The sequence below is a fragment of the Mastacembelus armatus genome, chromosome 5 (genome assembly GCF_900324485.2).
Source record: "Mastacembelus armatus chromosome 5, fMasArm1.2, whole genome shotgun sequence".
NCBI lineage: Eukaryota > Metazoa > Chordata > Actinopteri > Synbranchiformes > Mastacembelidae > Mastacembelus > Mastacembelus armatus.
This window is the reverse complement of record NC_046637.1, coordinates 3,420,160-3,436,697: the sequence shown is the minus strand read 5'-3', so window position 1 is coordinate 3,436,697 and position 16,538 is coordinate 3,420,160. Positions and strand designations below refer to the sequence as shown.

The 16,538-nt window shown below is 39.4% G+C and overlaps 1 protein-coding gene across 1 annotated transcript in view; it reads left to right on the top strand.

The window, feature by feature from the left end:
- The window catches only part of ptprt (protein tyrosine phosphatase receptor type T), a 266,980-nt gene that overhangs the window by 128,622 nt on the left and 121,820 nt on the right, over window positions 1–16,538 (top strand). Inside the window, exon 11 of the mRNA XM_026307430.1 lies at window positions 5,191–5,300. Within this exon, the coding sequence (XP_026163215.1) occupies window positions 5,191–5,300 (110 nt within the window). The remainder of the gene's footprint in view (window positions 1–5,190; window positions 5,301–16,538) is intronic.

Below are 16,538 nucleotides of genomic sequence, written 5' to 3'. Positions count from 1 at the left end.
TCCTAGAAACAAGGAGGATACAGTCATCTCAAATCAGAGCCACTAATACAGATCTTTTCTGTAATCCTTATATCACAATGTGTATTTAATCTTAATCCGGTCCAGATGCACTGCTGCTAGCTCCTGCAGGGTGGCTTTTCATCAAGACGTGTTTATTTATTCCCTTGGAGAATAAACGTTGACACTGATGAAGTCCCACATAACATGAAGAACGGCTTCATAAAAATATTGATTTATTATGAATTACTACATGTATTCCCATGTGAAATTACTGTACAGTGAAATGAATTGTTTCATCCCCAAACAGAATTCAATCATCTGCAAAGAAAAAAAAAATGTCATTCTTACAAATGACATGGTATTAAAATGATGATGCTTTTTTTTTTTATTCAATGGTAAATATACACTGACAAAATATTGGAATTATTTACTTGCATTATGATTTCAGTGGCTTCATAATAATTGCTATGTAGTGCAAAAAATCCCAAGTGTCACTAATAAACATACCTTATACCTTTTTGCTTGCAAACCTCTAAGTTAAGAATAAATGGGCACATTTTCACATGAACCAGACCTGTAGCTTATTGTAATAAAAACATATTGGAAAGGCCCAATAGAAAGATGCAGAGATATGAAAGCCAGAAAGGAAACAAAGAGCTTCATTTAGCGCCAGTAAAGGCTGTTTGAATTGAACACTGAAGATTTACAAGACAGACAGGTTATGAGATAAAAAAAAGAGGGATAGGACGATGAGAGGGGGCGATGGAGAGAGACATACTTATAGTGGAGTGAATGTGAGTGCTGGTTTAATAAAGCAGGCTATCTATTGTGCAACACTATGGAAGTTAATCAAGTTATGATTAATGTGTTACAGCTGTCGTTATCTTTTCAATGAAGCCTGTTTTCTTCTCTTTCGATCCCCACGGTGCACAGGAACGAACACACACACACACACACACACACACACACACACACACACATGTTACATGAGTCACAATACACACACTCAGGGACACACTGAAAAGCAGCATGCAGATGTCAGGATGCACAATACAATCATAGCAGGCTCTCACATGCATTCACACCCACACACACACACACACAATCACTCACACACAAAGGTACCACCTAGATATCCAGGTAGATGTTGTGTATTATAAAAGATGATGCACACACACACAATTACACAAAAGTGAGTGATAAGGTGTTGAATAAAATGGCAGCGTCTAATTGCATTTCTTTGTTAGGGTAATTTGATATGCTCCACAGGGCTGGGGCCTTCATCAATACCTTAGAATTACTAATCAAAATATTCTTCTGTCATTTTCCTTAGACAGCCAACCAGTGTGATCTCCACATCTGTGATTCACAACAGTCTGTGCCCGCTGGTCAATAATGTTTTCCATAATGTCCTTACTTCAAGTATATAATACAAGATGTTGACACACTTTTGTACAACTGCAATAATTATTAGACCTCCAGAAATATGGGAGGAGACAGCCTGTTAAAAATTTCCATCGGACTGTTGAGACAAAAAGAAAAAAGGGGCCTGTGGTCTGATCAGTTTGAAAATGCACCAAAGCAAACAAAAAAGAACAAAAAAGACAACCATAGTGGGCTGTGAAGCATCTAGAAGAACCAATCTGTGCATTGTGCTGTGAATCTTAAGCCAGGCCGTGCAGTTTCATTGCCTGAAAAATCACACTAGTGCTTTGATACCTCCCACACTGGAGGTTTGTCCTGAAGCTCCTTGGCATTTTGAACGGAGACTGATAATGGCATCTGATGCTCAGGTGTAAAAGGAATTGTTCAGGTGCATCCATCTTTTTTTTTTTTTGTTACATTCAATTTATGACAGTGAACATTTGTCTGTTTACAATGTTTTCAAGAACATCAGACAAAGGGAGCAGTAAAAGCTCCCTGCTGTTGTTGTCTGACTCATTTCTGTGCCACACTGGAGGAATTTAGTTAACAGTGCAGCCGCTGTGACTTCCAGTGAATGCTGCGGCAGAATAAGTTTACCTCCCTCCACCATCAGCGTTATGCAGTAACAAAGAGATTAAAAGTCTGTGGCAAGGTAGAAAACATTCCTGCTAGTGCCAGATGATTATGACGTGGATAGTCAGGAAGAAAAATAAAAAGTGAGAAGACACACACACACAAAACAGTTTTAACACATTACAGTCACTTGTCCCTCCTGGCTCTGTCTGTCTCCTTCTTCTTAACATTTAGAACAATTCACACCCCTTTCTGTGTATGTGTGTGTCAGTATGTGCACAAGCACCAGGACGTTTATGGGCCCAGTACTAGGTGTGTCTGTGTGGAACTGTGTGTGTCTGTTTTTGTGTGTTTGGCAGTTTTGCTCCCCGACGAGGTGTCTGACACCTCTTCTCTGTCTGTATGCCTTTCGTAAAGACTTGTGAAAGCCTGTCGCTTGCTGAAAATGCACACACACAGACACATGCACACTCTGGTTACCAGGTAGATTTTACTATAATGAGTCGAGCGTCTGTGCACTGTAGTAAACCTGTCTGCCCCTCGCTGGTCGTGTGAATAAGAGATGTGCAGTGCTGTTACAGCTCAGTATTGTATGAACCTCCAGGCACATGTTTACTCAAATGTCCTGCCAGTGATGTTTTCAGGATGTTTTCAGGATGTTTTCAGGATGTTTTCAGGATTTGGGCAAAGTGTTGACATTTGACATGCTGTATCATTTGGTCCTCCCAGTTTACATGACCAAAATTAATCCAATTCACTGCTTAAGCGTGTCTTTAACAGGTGTTGTTCGCCCACAGGAGAGAGGTATGTTAGTATGTGGGACTCATTATTGTTAGAGACAGTAAAGCAAACTATCTTGAGACTGACCAATCAGAACAAATCATTGTTCCTGAGTCACCTGGCCTCAGACAGTAAAGGCTACTGTTCAATTGTACACAAACAGGGCTTTAATCGCTGTGTTGCTTATGTGATGTGGATTTGAACGGACTGAGATTAAACACTTTTTAATCAACAAATCATTGTTTCAGGTGCAAAACATTATTGAGCCAGAACAATGGAAACGTGTCAGTGCTATAAAGAGCAAATACAAACTGTACTGAGCCTCCTTAAGCTGGAAATCTGAGCATGTAGACATCAGGTGAAGGTGTTCCCCTGATGGGAGACAGTTGGTCCATTGACATTGAAATAGTAATTGACTTTGTAAGCTAATAGGCTTTTTGTTTGAGGTATTCCATCCAAATGAGTTTGATTTGAATGTATGGCTCCCAGCGGTATGTCAGGAAATGTGGCCAAAGCCCAAGAAAATCACAGTGGCTGCTGTAGTTTTATCTCTTTTGCTCCATTATTCACCATGTACAGAGCTGCTTCGAGATTTAGTTTACATGATATGTTTAGGATCACTTTAGGATGATACTAGTTTAAATTCACAAATAACAGCTCAACTGAATTACAGTGTATTACAGTATTACAGTGATACCTGGGAGCCAAAGCTCATAGTTAAAGTTAACTTTGTTCGTGAAAAATAAATGTACAGTGAAGTAGCACAATATCTGTTTCTAAAGGTAAATATCCTAGTTGCTGCGAATCAGACTGGTTCTTTCTGTGAGCTTGCCAGCAAAGCACAATATATATTCAGTATATAAAAAATAAATGAAAAGCAGCCTCAGAGTATAAGAAATATAATTGAATATCATGTCATACCTAATTGCTGCAAATGTCTTTCATGATACAATTTTCTGCAGCAAGCAGTGAGTCTCATTCTGACTCACAGGGAAAGAGCCATGAATTAGATTTTGGTAACTTAATATTTCTGATGAGTAGGTTCCCAGATATTTGAAACTTTTGCTACACTTAAATAATAGAATTAAATGATGAGAAACTGAAGTGAAATTTAATATTCATCTTCTTCCTTGTGCCTTCCTCTCTTCTTCATTCTTCCCACTCTTCTTTTATTCCATTTTACCTCCTGTGCTTTCTGTGTTTCTTTTATATGCATGCTGCTTTATAATTATAGTAAATGAATTAATGTTAAGGCTTAGAATCAGTGATAGACTCTGTGGTTCAGTATATCAGCTGTGTATACACTACCCTTCAAAAGTTCGAATATGCCTTGAAATTCTGAGGTTTTACATTTTAGTTTTAGTTCCTCTCAAGCTTATTGCTGTACAGCATTATTTTGGAAGGCTAAAAAATAATGTCTCAACATAGCAAAGTAAATTGACATGAAGTTTCATGTGATTACAGACCAAAGACCTTGGACTGCACAAATGTGTAAGCACTGATTTAGAGTTTCAGTGGCTGTTTTGAAGTTTAAGAAATTTGTTCTAACCCAAACCGTGACTTTAGTTTTTGAACCCGTTTTGGGAGGTGAAGGCATGAGTCCTCAGTCTGGCACCCCGACAGTAAAACAGGGGAGGGGGTCTGTGATGCATTAGGGTGTTTTGGTACAGGCCCAGTTGGAGATCTCCACAAAATCCATGGAGTGCTCGACCAGAATGGCTATCAGTCCATCTTATAGAACAATTTTTGTCCTACAGCAAGACAACAACCCCAAAAAAACAAATCCAGGTTTTGCACAAATCACTTGGAAAAGAAAGAGAAGGATGACATGGTATCAATTATCATATGGCCTCCTCAGTCTCATAAAACTCCAGTAGGACAAATTAGGTTCTAGGGTTCAAAGCCTGCAGCCAAGAAACGCACAACAGCTCTGGCAATGTCTGCAGACAGCCTGGGGAGAGAACTCAGCAAGATACATGACAAACCCAGTGAGAATGATCAGGGGTTGCAAAATATTGTACAGTACATCAATAAACCAGAATGAAACCGAACCTATATTGTAATACTTGAAGATTTCGAGGCCTATTCAAACTTTTGAAGGGTAATATTTTATGATATTTGTATGTATGTTATGATATTTGTGTGTATTTTATGATATTTGTATGTATATTATGATATTCTTGAAGAATTGAATTAATAGCTTGTGTGGAATATAGAGTTTTCAGAAGGTGTTTAATCACGGTGAAGTAGAGAATGAGTGAAATCATTAACACTTTTATTCTTATATTAAATTACCATCAAATTAAATGGTACTGAGTTGCTGAGCATCTTCCACTAACAAAGCTTGTCCAGAATTTGCTTATTAATGTCAAAATGTGTTAAAATGTTTTGTGTGCTCTTCTCTTCCTGCAGTGCCTGGCTCTGTGCCGATGGAGTCCCTACAGAACACACCCTACGAAGAGAAGATCTTCATGCAGTGGAAAGCTCCCAATGAGACCAATGGTGTCATCACGCTGTATGAGGTCAGTCACTCTCAAGGTCATGATGCAGGTGCTAGGTTGAAAATCCATACTGTGAAAGCATAGAACCCACAGGTCACAGGCAGTTTGGCCAATACTCAGTGCCAGTGTTTGAGATACGCCTTTATGATCTTCTGCATTCAGATTTTTGTAAATAGACTTAATGTTATGCAAAAATGGGCAAATACATAAAAATTTTAAAGCGTCTCAATTTAGAACTTTTTTCTTGTGATCCTCATTTTTTCCACTTGGAACGATGGGTTGATTGATTGTCATGCTTAGTGTACTAAGCACTAAATTAAAACTGCTTGATGACTAATTCTGTCTTAGAGCTACAGTTTTTTCCTGAAATAGCAGAGCTGATCGTAATTCTTTCCCAACGTTTAGTTTAAAAACGTTTAGTTTTAATAACATCACCAGGAGCAACTTCACATCTACTGATAGTGATTCAAAAATGGCTCCTGACTGTTTTAGCTTATGAAGAACTAATACTAAAAGAATGAACATAACTAGAAATGAAGTCTTCTCTTCTTTAGGTTTAGTGAGTTTCACATGGACACAGCTAATAAACAGCCTGAACAGACTGTTTCAGGCCTGTTAACGTGGTTGTTTGCTGCTGCCACTGCACTGATCTCCCAGGCTGAGACAGCAGTTGTGGACTCCCTCAACAGTACAGCCAGTATTTGATGATTATAAATTGCAGTAGGGGAGAATAGTCTTGAACCACAACAATTGTGCACCATTCCTTGTTGATGAAATTACACCGTGCACTGCTCTATGTCCCACCAGACAGCGATGAGTCCCTGACGATTCAGTAGCGAGTTAGCGCATCCAGCTTGATGGCCATGTCTAAAATGTTGCTGTGTAGCCACGTTTCAATGAAAATAAAGATGCTGCAGATTTTCATTTCATGCTGGGTAATCCATCATAATCACTACTCTATGCTCCAGAAGATGCTGAAGGCCATAGCTGAGTTAAACTGCATAAGAATTTCTCTTTTCTATAGTTGAAGACATGTAAAATGACAAAAACACTGGAAAGTTGGTCTGTGCGAGGCCACTGTGTCTGCAGTGGCACCTAGTAATACCTAGAGTCTGAACATCGAAGTTTACATTTCAGGTTGAGCTTTGTTTTATACTGATATCATTTATCATTTTGGGTTGAAACAACTAGATTTTGACAGTGTGAAGCAAAGGATTGTGGGTTTGATCCCTGGTTTGATGCTGGTCTCAGGGCCCAGAGCTCTCATTTCACCTTGGCTGCCTTCCAGTGACTTTCTGCTTTATTACAACTACAACAGAAACCCCAGCATCTGTCTGCAGCTACAAACCATTTAGACCTCTGGCAAGAGGCTGAGATGAAGCAGCCGCAAACTCAAACTAGATATGAAAGAGACGTGAAGAAAGAAATGAGCAGAAAGAAGATGAGACCTACTATAAGCATAAGGGGGAGAAAAGAGAAAAAGGGTTGAAGGGAAAGAGAAAGATTTTTTTTTTTTTATAGGTGGTTGAACAGCTTTTCTAAGAATAATACTTAAATCCAAGTGAGTAAATACTATAGTGTGAAAGAGGGGAAGGAATCTAAGTAAAGGTTGGAGGGGAGAAGTCAAGGGGGACTAATATTGTAAATAAAAGTAAAGAGAGGTTACCTAATGATGTTTGGATAAAAGAGGGATAAGAACGTGAGAGTCTGTTCTCACAGCAGCTGTATCATTTAAGAATCAGATCCTTCTCATAAATCTGATGTTTTTGAGCCACTGTCAACACCAAAAACCCTTTTTTTCACCAGTGCCTGCAAAGCCTGATACATGTCCTGGTCACTGTCACTCAATGAAGAGATCATTCTGATAAGACGTGAGTGTGCAACCACTCTTTGTTTGGTTCGCCTGGCTGGAATTTGCTTTCAGAACTGGATCTCAAAGCACCATTACACTCATATGTAACTGTGGAACATCTGATTCCACAACTGGGATTTATATGTTGTCGTGTCTCCTTCATTCTTCTGGGTTTCCTACAAGAGTGTTGAACACGGCTGCAGGGGTTTGCTTCATTCAGCCCTGAGCACATCAGCCAAGTTGAGGCTGAAGATGGGGCTGAGGTCAGTTCTCTCTGTGGGCAACTGAAGTTCTTCCACACCAGACTGTGAACAACACTGTGTGGTGGTGCATCCAAATCTCTTTGTTGTCATGCCACAATGTCATATGTCTGTTAGAGTACTGGTAGAATTTTGTACCAACCAAACCCCATAAATTTCAAGAAATCCAAGTAGTGACTTCAGTGGATCCATGAAGATTTAGATATTTCTGTAAAGACCCAAAAGGCAGGAACAATGTGGAAAACCTACAGTATTTTTGTCATATGTAATCTAGCCCAGATTTGTCATGTCACATTGGTATCAGATATGAGTTATACCCAGGAATAGAAACCGCATTTGAAATTCGATTTGAGCAGTAATTTAGACGTAAGTGTGGAGTCTTGTACTAAGAGAAAAGTAGGGAAGAGAGAGATGTTTCCACTGACAGTCCTTGAACAGTGTTTGGGAGTGAGTGAGATAGAGAGACAGATTGAAAGACGTGGGTGTACACATTTATTTGTGAGAGAGAGTGTGTGTGTGTGTGTGTGTGTGTGTGGTTTATTGAGGTTGAAGTTGAGTTGAGCCCTCTGTCTAATGAATTATTGACCTGCTCTCTGTCTCCTGTCTGCCTCTTGTATCACTGCATCAAGGAGCTTCCTCACACCGAGACTGTCAGGGCCATGTGTGTGTGTGTGTGTGTGTGTGTGTGTGTGTGTGTGTGAGAGAGAGAAGTAGCAAGCAAAATGTATGTTCTTGAATAAGTGTTTGACTCTGTGTGTGTATAGACTTAGTGAAGTCAGTAATGGAGTGTATTCTTTAAAACATCCATGTGTCTACGTCTCGGTTATTGAGGACAGAAAGCTTTTTTTATGTTCACCATTAAATTTAACTTGAGCTCTGTTTAAAAATGTTTTTCTTGTGACTACAGAACATGTATGGCAGTTTTTGGTTTTTGATTTTCTTTTCTTTTTTTCGGTTTTACTGTCTCCTGATGTCACAGCTTTAGGATAAACCTGTATCATAAAACACACATGTCCCTACATTGCGGTTGAAAGGAGGAATTTTGTTTGATAAATGGCAAAAATTATAGATTTTTTGAAAGTACACATTTGCTGACAAGCATCTAAAGACCGGGACATGTGCAGATAAGTGAAAGTGGATGTGTGTTTCCTTTTACACGTCTCTAACTTTAATGTGTGACCCATTCCTCAGTGGAGCTGTCATCTTAGTTGGGTGTATCCTCACAGAAAAATGATTTCATACAATCAGTCTTTTGCTCCTTTGCATTAAAGTTTGAGAAGGGATTTCTGACGGGGGGCATAGCCAACACATCTTTAGCTATTTTTAATAATTTTTTGATAGTTATATTGAACATACTGCTGAGGAAACATAATTCCTCAATTTAAAATAGGAGCTTTCAGCTTTATGAAGTTTAAAATAGCTTTAGCTGCTCATTCACAATTAATCTTCTAATCTCACATTTCTTCTACCATAAGCAGATCTTATTTTTGGCAGCAACTTCCTCCCATATACTGTAATTGCTTCTCTTTTCTCCCAAGCCTTTCCTACATCAGTCTCCAGTGTGTCCTCTCTTTCTGTGCTGTACATAGACCACTCAGTATCATCTCTGAGGCCTCCATTACACCTTGACCCAGAGCTTGAAAAACACTCTCCTCAGTCTATAAACCTCATGGGACCATCATCAGTTTCGCCTTGTTTTGTGTCTGCTTCATTAATATGAATCTAAACTCCCTGCACTCTCTGTCCAGTGGAGGCGGCACGTCCAGGCTTCATCTGTTAAACAGATCAGAGCCTCAACACAATGCACTGCTATTAGAGATAATTACTATAATTGCAGCTATTGACAGGATTAAAGGCATCATCTGCAACATCTAAAGGGGCTCTTGTCCTGTCCTGTCCTGCTCTGTTGTCTCATGTATTTTTCCCCTGTATGACCCTCACTTTTTATGATGGAAACCAGATGAATTACACCTGGGACAATGAGAGGGAGGTGGCAGGAGGTGGGGGTGGAGGGGGAGAAATTTGAGGAGAAATAAAGGGAGTGAGAAGAACGAAGAGGGAACTGTGAGAGGAGATAAAACATATCAAGTAAGTGTAAATATGTTCTGAAAGTAACAGTTTTCAGTGTAGGGCCATGATTACATGAATTAATTCAGTGTGCAAATATGATCCCTCCATGTCTTGTATCTATTACTATAATTGCAGCTAATTACTGGATTAAAGGAAACATCTGGGTGAGATCTAAAGGGACAACCCCCACCCACCCACTCATACACTCCCTCTTGTTCTCTGCTAATGCGACAGGATAAATGACGCCTGGGGAACATTTGATGGAGGGTAGGTTTTTGGACTGGATAGAGCTGAGGAACAGATCACGGAGGAAGAAATATATAATCATTTGAAAAATGAAGAACAAAACTCATTTGTTTTATAGATGCTGGAGTGATGAGTGATGACTGTTCTCAAAGCCTTGTGACTAACCCCAAGGTTTAAGTCATTTTATTAAACTAATTTATCAGATCAGCGTCTCATTCTTAGCAGACATAGCCCTGGTCAAAGACAATCAGAGAATTACAAAGCAGTTTCTTTCTGGTGAAATATACATCACCTGCGTATTGTATTTACACTGCAGGAAAAAGAAATGAAATGATCAATACACACCAGCTGTTTTAATATATTTAAATTTAAAGCTGGATTTATAAGTGACAGCGTCTACTGTAACTGGTTTAAAGGAATCTGAAGTTTGTAAGACTCCCTGCAGCTCCACCTCCCCCCGACCCCTCAGGTAAGACACAGATATTGGCGGTTGCCGAAGTGAGAGCAGAGAAACACTCAAACACACACTTGCACACACAGATCATGACCTTGTCAGTCTCTTCTCTGATTGCCTCATCAGACTGTTCAAGCGTTGTGGGTCCTCCCTGTTAGCTAGCTTGCCTCCCTGCTGGTCTCTGGAGTTGTTCCTGAAGCCCTGCTAGTTCAGCAGATGCTGGTGCTAACATTGATTAGGAAAAAGCAGCGAAGCAAATCATGAGATCACAGCATTGCTGATTTGATTTGACCAACCAAGAAGGCAAATATTTTAGACCTATTCTGAAAAGCACCACATCCCAGCTATTAAAGTTTTAATGCTTTGGTGTTCACATAAAAAGCGACTTCATTTCTTCTCGGTCTTGCGATTACCAACTGTTTTCTGACAGTTGGTAATCGCATTTTGGTGTTACTCTACAGGCACCCGGTTTGACTGTTGTCTTACTATTAATCAGGTATTTTCAGAATATGTCAGCCCTATTTATATGGGTCAGTAGGTCCCTACTCACCTACCAGTAGATTCAGTAGGTCGTTTTTATTCCATTTTTCGTCATTCATTGTCGTCATTACGGTATCCATTACGTCAGTGACGTCCTTAAGTTTAAGTACAACAACTACTCAGTTATATTTAGGCATTAAAACAGGTCGGTTAGGTTTAAGAAATAAAATGTCTCAGTGTGGTTTAAGAAATAAAACGTGTCGTTTTGGTTTTGAACATAAAATGTCTCGGTATGGTTTAGGAAATAAAACATCTTTGTTAGGGTTAGGAAATAAAAATTCTCGATTTGGTTTAGAACATAAAATGTCTTGGTTAGGGTTAGGAAATAAAACAAACAAAAATGCACAGCATTAGCATAAGCAACTGCTAATCGCCATTGACTCACATTGTTTCCAGTAGGTGAGTAGGGACCTTCTGACCTATATAAACAGGGCCGATGTACGCTGATAAGGCCTATTCAATAGTAAGACAACAGTCAAATCGGCTGCTACAGCACAGGACTTCAGCCATTTGCAAACACAGCTACAAGTCATTTTTGGAAGAACCTTTCATGTCGTTTATCTTTGAGGACCTGCTGAATCACCTGTGAGCATCCAACTTCACACACTGTACTGTATGTTAAATCGCACTCAGGCCTCCACCTGCTCGGTATCCAGCAGCCAGACTGAAAAACATACAGGACAGTTTTTCTGACAAAACTTAAAGCTGCTCAATCCACACACCAAGCAATAGGCTACTAGTGTAGGGTGTAGTTATTCTGGTCTGGTCTGGTCTGGTCTTGTGTGTTGAATAACTTTACTCTTCAGTTCTTCTCTCCTCAGGTATGGCCTTTAATCAATCACAAAAATCAATACTGGCAGCTGGTCTGGCATTTATTTCAGTGAGTTACTGTGTGGATTTCTGTAGAAACTGCAGACATATAGCTGTTACATTTTTTCCCTTTTCGCCTGTTTCTGAACAGAGGAATGATTGATTCTCATTAGGTGAGCAGCAATCGCCAGAGGTGATCTCACTATTGATTCTGTTTACTGTTTACTGAGTGATAGCAGCAGCTTCTGACCTCAATAACCTCATAATCAATGTTTTCATTAGAATCTGGGATGGCCTCAAAAATAATGGAATAATTTTTCCATCCCAAAAAACTATTGTTACAATAATAGTTTGTCGCTCGGTGCTAAAAATGTGCATTTTGACAATATGCTGATGATTATTAATGATATTATTGGTTTATTTTATTGAATATAAAAAAAAAACTCTTTTAGAATAAGACATGTTAGTTCACATTTAGTCCTTGGTGTTTTTTAAACCCAGTCTCTTTAGGAGACTCCATTCCTGTGTTCTCAACCTTAAAGGAGGTTGAGCCAACCCTTGTTTATACAGCGATTACATAATCAGCCTTTAACAAAGACAGCTACGCCACTCTACTGTGACCTCAGCTGGCCTCTAACGTGGGTGTCAAAGCTTAAAACAGTCTCTTAGTGGAAGTTCCTGACACACGCGCTCAGACTGCTGATTAAGAGCTGCAAGAAGAGGTCTCTGCAGGGCAATGCGCTGCGTTAAGCTTTTGTGTCTTCACCACGTTATGGTTCAATGGCAGGGAAACATACACTAAGCAGAGTTATGCACACATATCTGCTCCTGGTGTAGAAAACATGTGGGCCACAGATAATTGCCAGTTTTAAAACATACAAACAAAAACACTGCGGCAGAATCAAGTCACTGAAACTAAACGGTGAAAAGCAGTCTCATCCTTCTTTTCCTATTTATACTCTTCCTCTGTATTGTTTTACTTTTCTGTCAATAATGGACTATATTTAGTGAGGCTTTCAAGTCCTTGAGCTCGTGACCCCATTTACTCTGTCACACTGGCTCTCTGGTGAGGGAACGGCCTAGTATCACTTACACCTGTGTATGTGTGCGTGTGTGCGTGTGTGCGTGTGTGTGTGTGTGTGTGTGTGTGTGTGTGTGTGTGTGTGTGTGTGTGCGTGTGTGTGTGTGTACTTGTGTATAGCAATGCAGCCCTGCTTTTCCTTTATACATGTGTGCATTAAATATTTATTACACCCTGGTTTAACTTTCCCACAAGCTAAGAAAAGAGTCATCCTGACTCTTCCTCCACTCTGGCTGTAACCAGCAAAGTCACCTGATGCTGAGTGTCTTTAACCACTTCTATTTTGCACTGCAGGGTTGCATAAACAACCTGATTTTCTTTAGTAACAAATCAGTGTTTTTTTTTTTTTGCTTTTTAAGACAGAGGCAATCAAACATTCAAATGTGAAAAAAATAATACACAATGTTCATATCAAAAGAAATAAATGAGCCACAATGGATACACATCTTTTAAAACACTTCTGAACCCAATGAAGTAAAATATCTATAACCTGTTTGCCACCAAACAGAACAGGAAACACACACATATACACACTATAGTTGTGAGGATACTCACTGGCAACTGAAAGTCTAATAATAATAATAATAAACTGAAGCTGCCCACTGAAGGTTGGAGCCAAAATGTTCTCACACTATGATGGTTTTCCACATAAGGGGATAATAGGTGATCCGACTAAGACTCCCTGCTGTCTACACACACACACACACACTGACAGGATGACTACCACTTCCTGCCTCTGCATCTTTACCTGCCACATCTTCATTTTCAATTCTCCCTCATTACCTCAATGCTGAGGCCAGATCTACTTGTGTAATTTCCCAAACTGTTTCAGCTTTGTTGTACTCATTATTTATATATTTTTTATGATTTTCAGTTCACTGAGGCACTCTGGGAAGATGGCAACTATCTCACTAAACATTCAATTTAAAGCAAAGTTACCTGCTGCTTTCTTATCCACTATATTTATACAGCAAAACATGTCAAAATACACACTGCAGTATGGGTAACACCATTGTAAGAATTTAACCATATCCTAATGCATCTCTGCATCAACCTAAAATAACTAAATGCAAAAATAATTAATGTCATTATATTTTTGTTTCAAGCAACATAACAATAAGAACACCGTTGGTGGCAAATTAGAGGCTGAGTGAAGAAAGAAAGCTTATTATATTTCCACAAACAGACTTTTCTTCACCATATACAGCAACTGTAGCTACAGTATACTAGTAGCGTTTAAAAACTGCATGTGTGTACATGTTTCATATAGGTCACATCATTTTAAATCAAGAAATATGTGGATTTTTTTTAACGACAAATTTGAGTTTATTAACCTACATTTTGTAAATTACCCTCATTCACATTATTATTGGTATCACTCAGTAAAATAATCCTCTTGACTATTTTTCTCCTTTTCTTACATCCCTCAAATCTGTATAGTTGCGCTACAACTGGCAGTTCTTGCATTGTGATCCAACTTTTTAAATCAATGTTTTTATTGTGTTTCCCCCTTGTGCTCACAGTATAATGGCTGCCCTCTTCTGTCACATGTTCCCATTTGCTATATTTTCTTTTGTCTACAAATTAAACAAGCAGACGTTAACGATTGACAACTAGAGTAACACCTAGAGGTACGATAACAACACACACGTTTTTTTTTTTTAGCACACACGTAAATCACTGCCAATCTGTGAAGATTAGCTTGTCAGTGAATAGTTTGTCAGAAAATAATTTCTAATATAGGAATGAAGGGAGTATGTGTGGCCTACATTAGCATCCAGAGGGAGAGTGCTCGTTCTGTCACTCCTCTTAACTTGGCTGGCAGGAAGCTGCACCGTGACTGTCAAACAAACGTCACTCGAATGCCGATTCAGGCCGTTTCCCGTCAAGCTGTCACCACCGGCTGAATTTCCAGCGTTATTCTGATGCTCCATCTCTGATCATCTCTTCCAGGGTGAACAGAGTTTCTACTCTTTGATTCTTTATGTGGTGGGCTGGTACTGATTTTGATGTGAATTTTGGTTGCAATGGGTTGCCATAGCACAGAAATGGCAGGCACTTGTATCCTGTCATTTGTGAAGTTTTATTTTCCCAGGAGTCATTGCTCCTCCCGTCTGCCTCTGCACTGCTGAATGAATAGCCTGATTAAACCATTGAGGCCTTTGTTAGAAATTAACAGCTCAGCAATGTGTTTCTCTCTATTTCTTTTTCCATCTCTGTGTTGTATATGTTTATCTCAGTGATAATAATGCTATGGCCTGGAAATTTTATCCGGCTTTAGTCTTCATCTGCCTTTCTCTCTCTCACTTCTTCTTCTTTCCGTATCAAGAGTCAATGAGAACAATAGAGACAGTGTGAATATGAAATAGTATTGGGCTATTGTTTGCTTTCCAGTAACATTATCTGGTTGTGAACAATAGAAAACAGGATGATGGAAACACAGTATAGTGTGTACTGCTAGTTATGTTTTTTTGCATACACATTACTCTACATACATGTTTGGGTTTGTGTGTGTGTGTGCGTGTGGGTGTGTGTGTGTGTGTGTGTAGATTAGCATTTCTTTTGTGTGTTTTCTTTCTATCCATAGAGACCCTTAATGCTTTTTACAGAAGCAGAACATTCTGTCCCAAATTGAAACTTCTAAAAACAGAAATGTTGGAACTTAAAACAATAGGTGCCTGCTGAGTTACAGGGCAAGCCAGGAAGGTGTCAGGGTGGGTGCAGGAGAGAGAAGTTTGAGGTTTTAAGGTTTTATACAGTATATTCTAACTATAGGAAAATAAATGGCTTCCTGTCATGAGTTCACTTTGGGAATCTTTTATTTTACCGCAGGATTTCAGATGTCAAGGTGCAAAGAGATAAAAAAGGATTATGTGTTATGTATATTGGGCCATGACACAGTTAGCAGAGAGAGCGTTTAAGGGCAGGACTGGGGGTGTCAACATACTGGGAAATTCTCTATTTATATGTTGGATCTCTTGGAAAACAAAATTTGCCAGTGTTCTGTTAATGCATTAGAGGGCTGGACAGGTGAGGTAAGTAGTCTCTTTCCTTACAAAATACAGTTTGAGAAGAGAACAAATGGATTTTGGAAGATGGCAAAGTTGAGTTTCTTCTTTTATTCATGTCTTCAGCAAATCTGTTTAGGTGCCTTCAGATGCAGGACTAATCACCAAGCTGCAGGGAATCACATTTATTCTGTTTAATATCTTAGATCTCTGTGTTGGTATCAGCACATTTGTTGCACTGACAATTAGACCAAATTAGTCTAATCAATCAGCAAAGGAGCCCATCAGGGATGTGCTCTCCCTGCTCCGACTGCACCTCAGACTGTTTGGACTCCTCCCCTCTGGGCACTAGTACAGAACACTGTGCCCCAAAACAACCAGACACAACAACAAGTTCTTTCAACGCACTGAACATTTATTCAGTGTTTGTCAGTAAACACCCAAACAGTGCAATACTGGAGTCAGTGCAATAACAGTAAACACTTTGCAATAGCTGTTTTAGACAATACTCACCTTGACGCGCTTCATCTATGTCATCACTTGTTTCTACTTACATTTATTACTTTTCTATTTTTATTCTCTTGTGTCTGTAATTACTGATATGACAAGTGCGTTGTGAGTCACTGTGCCTGGTCATAAAGTTGATTCTGATTCGAGTTTCAAGCTTATACAAATGATGTTTGTGACATCGCCTTTGAGAGGCCATAAAAGGTACAACAGAACAAAGACCAGTTCTGTTGCCTGAGTACAGTCCCAGCCTGTTAGTCCCTTATGAGCCGGATCATAGCCTGAAATCCCCCGACCCCGCTGGCAGGCCATCAGACACTCTCACTTAATTTTAGAGCGTCAGCTTGGTGAATGAAGCACCTTAATACAAGGTTTTATATCTTTCATAAACTACAGGAGTGAAGAACTGATTTTATTACTGCAAATGTTGC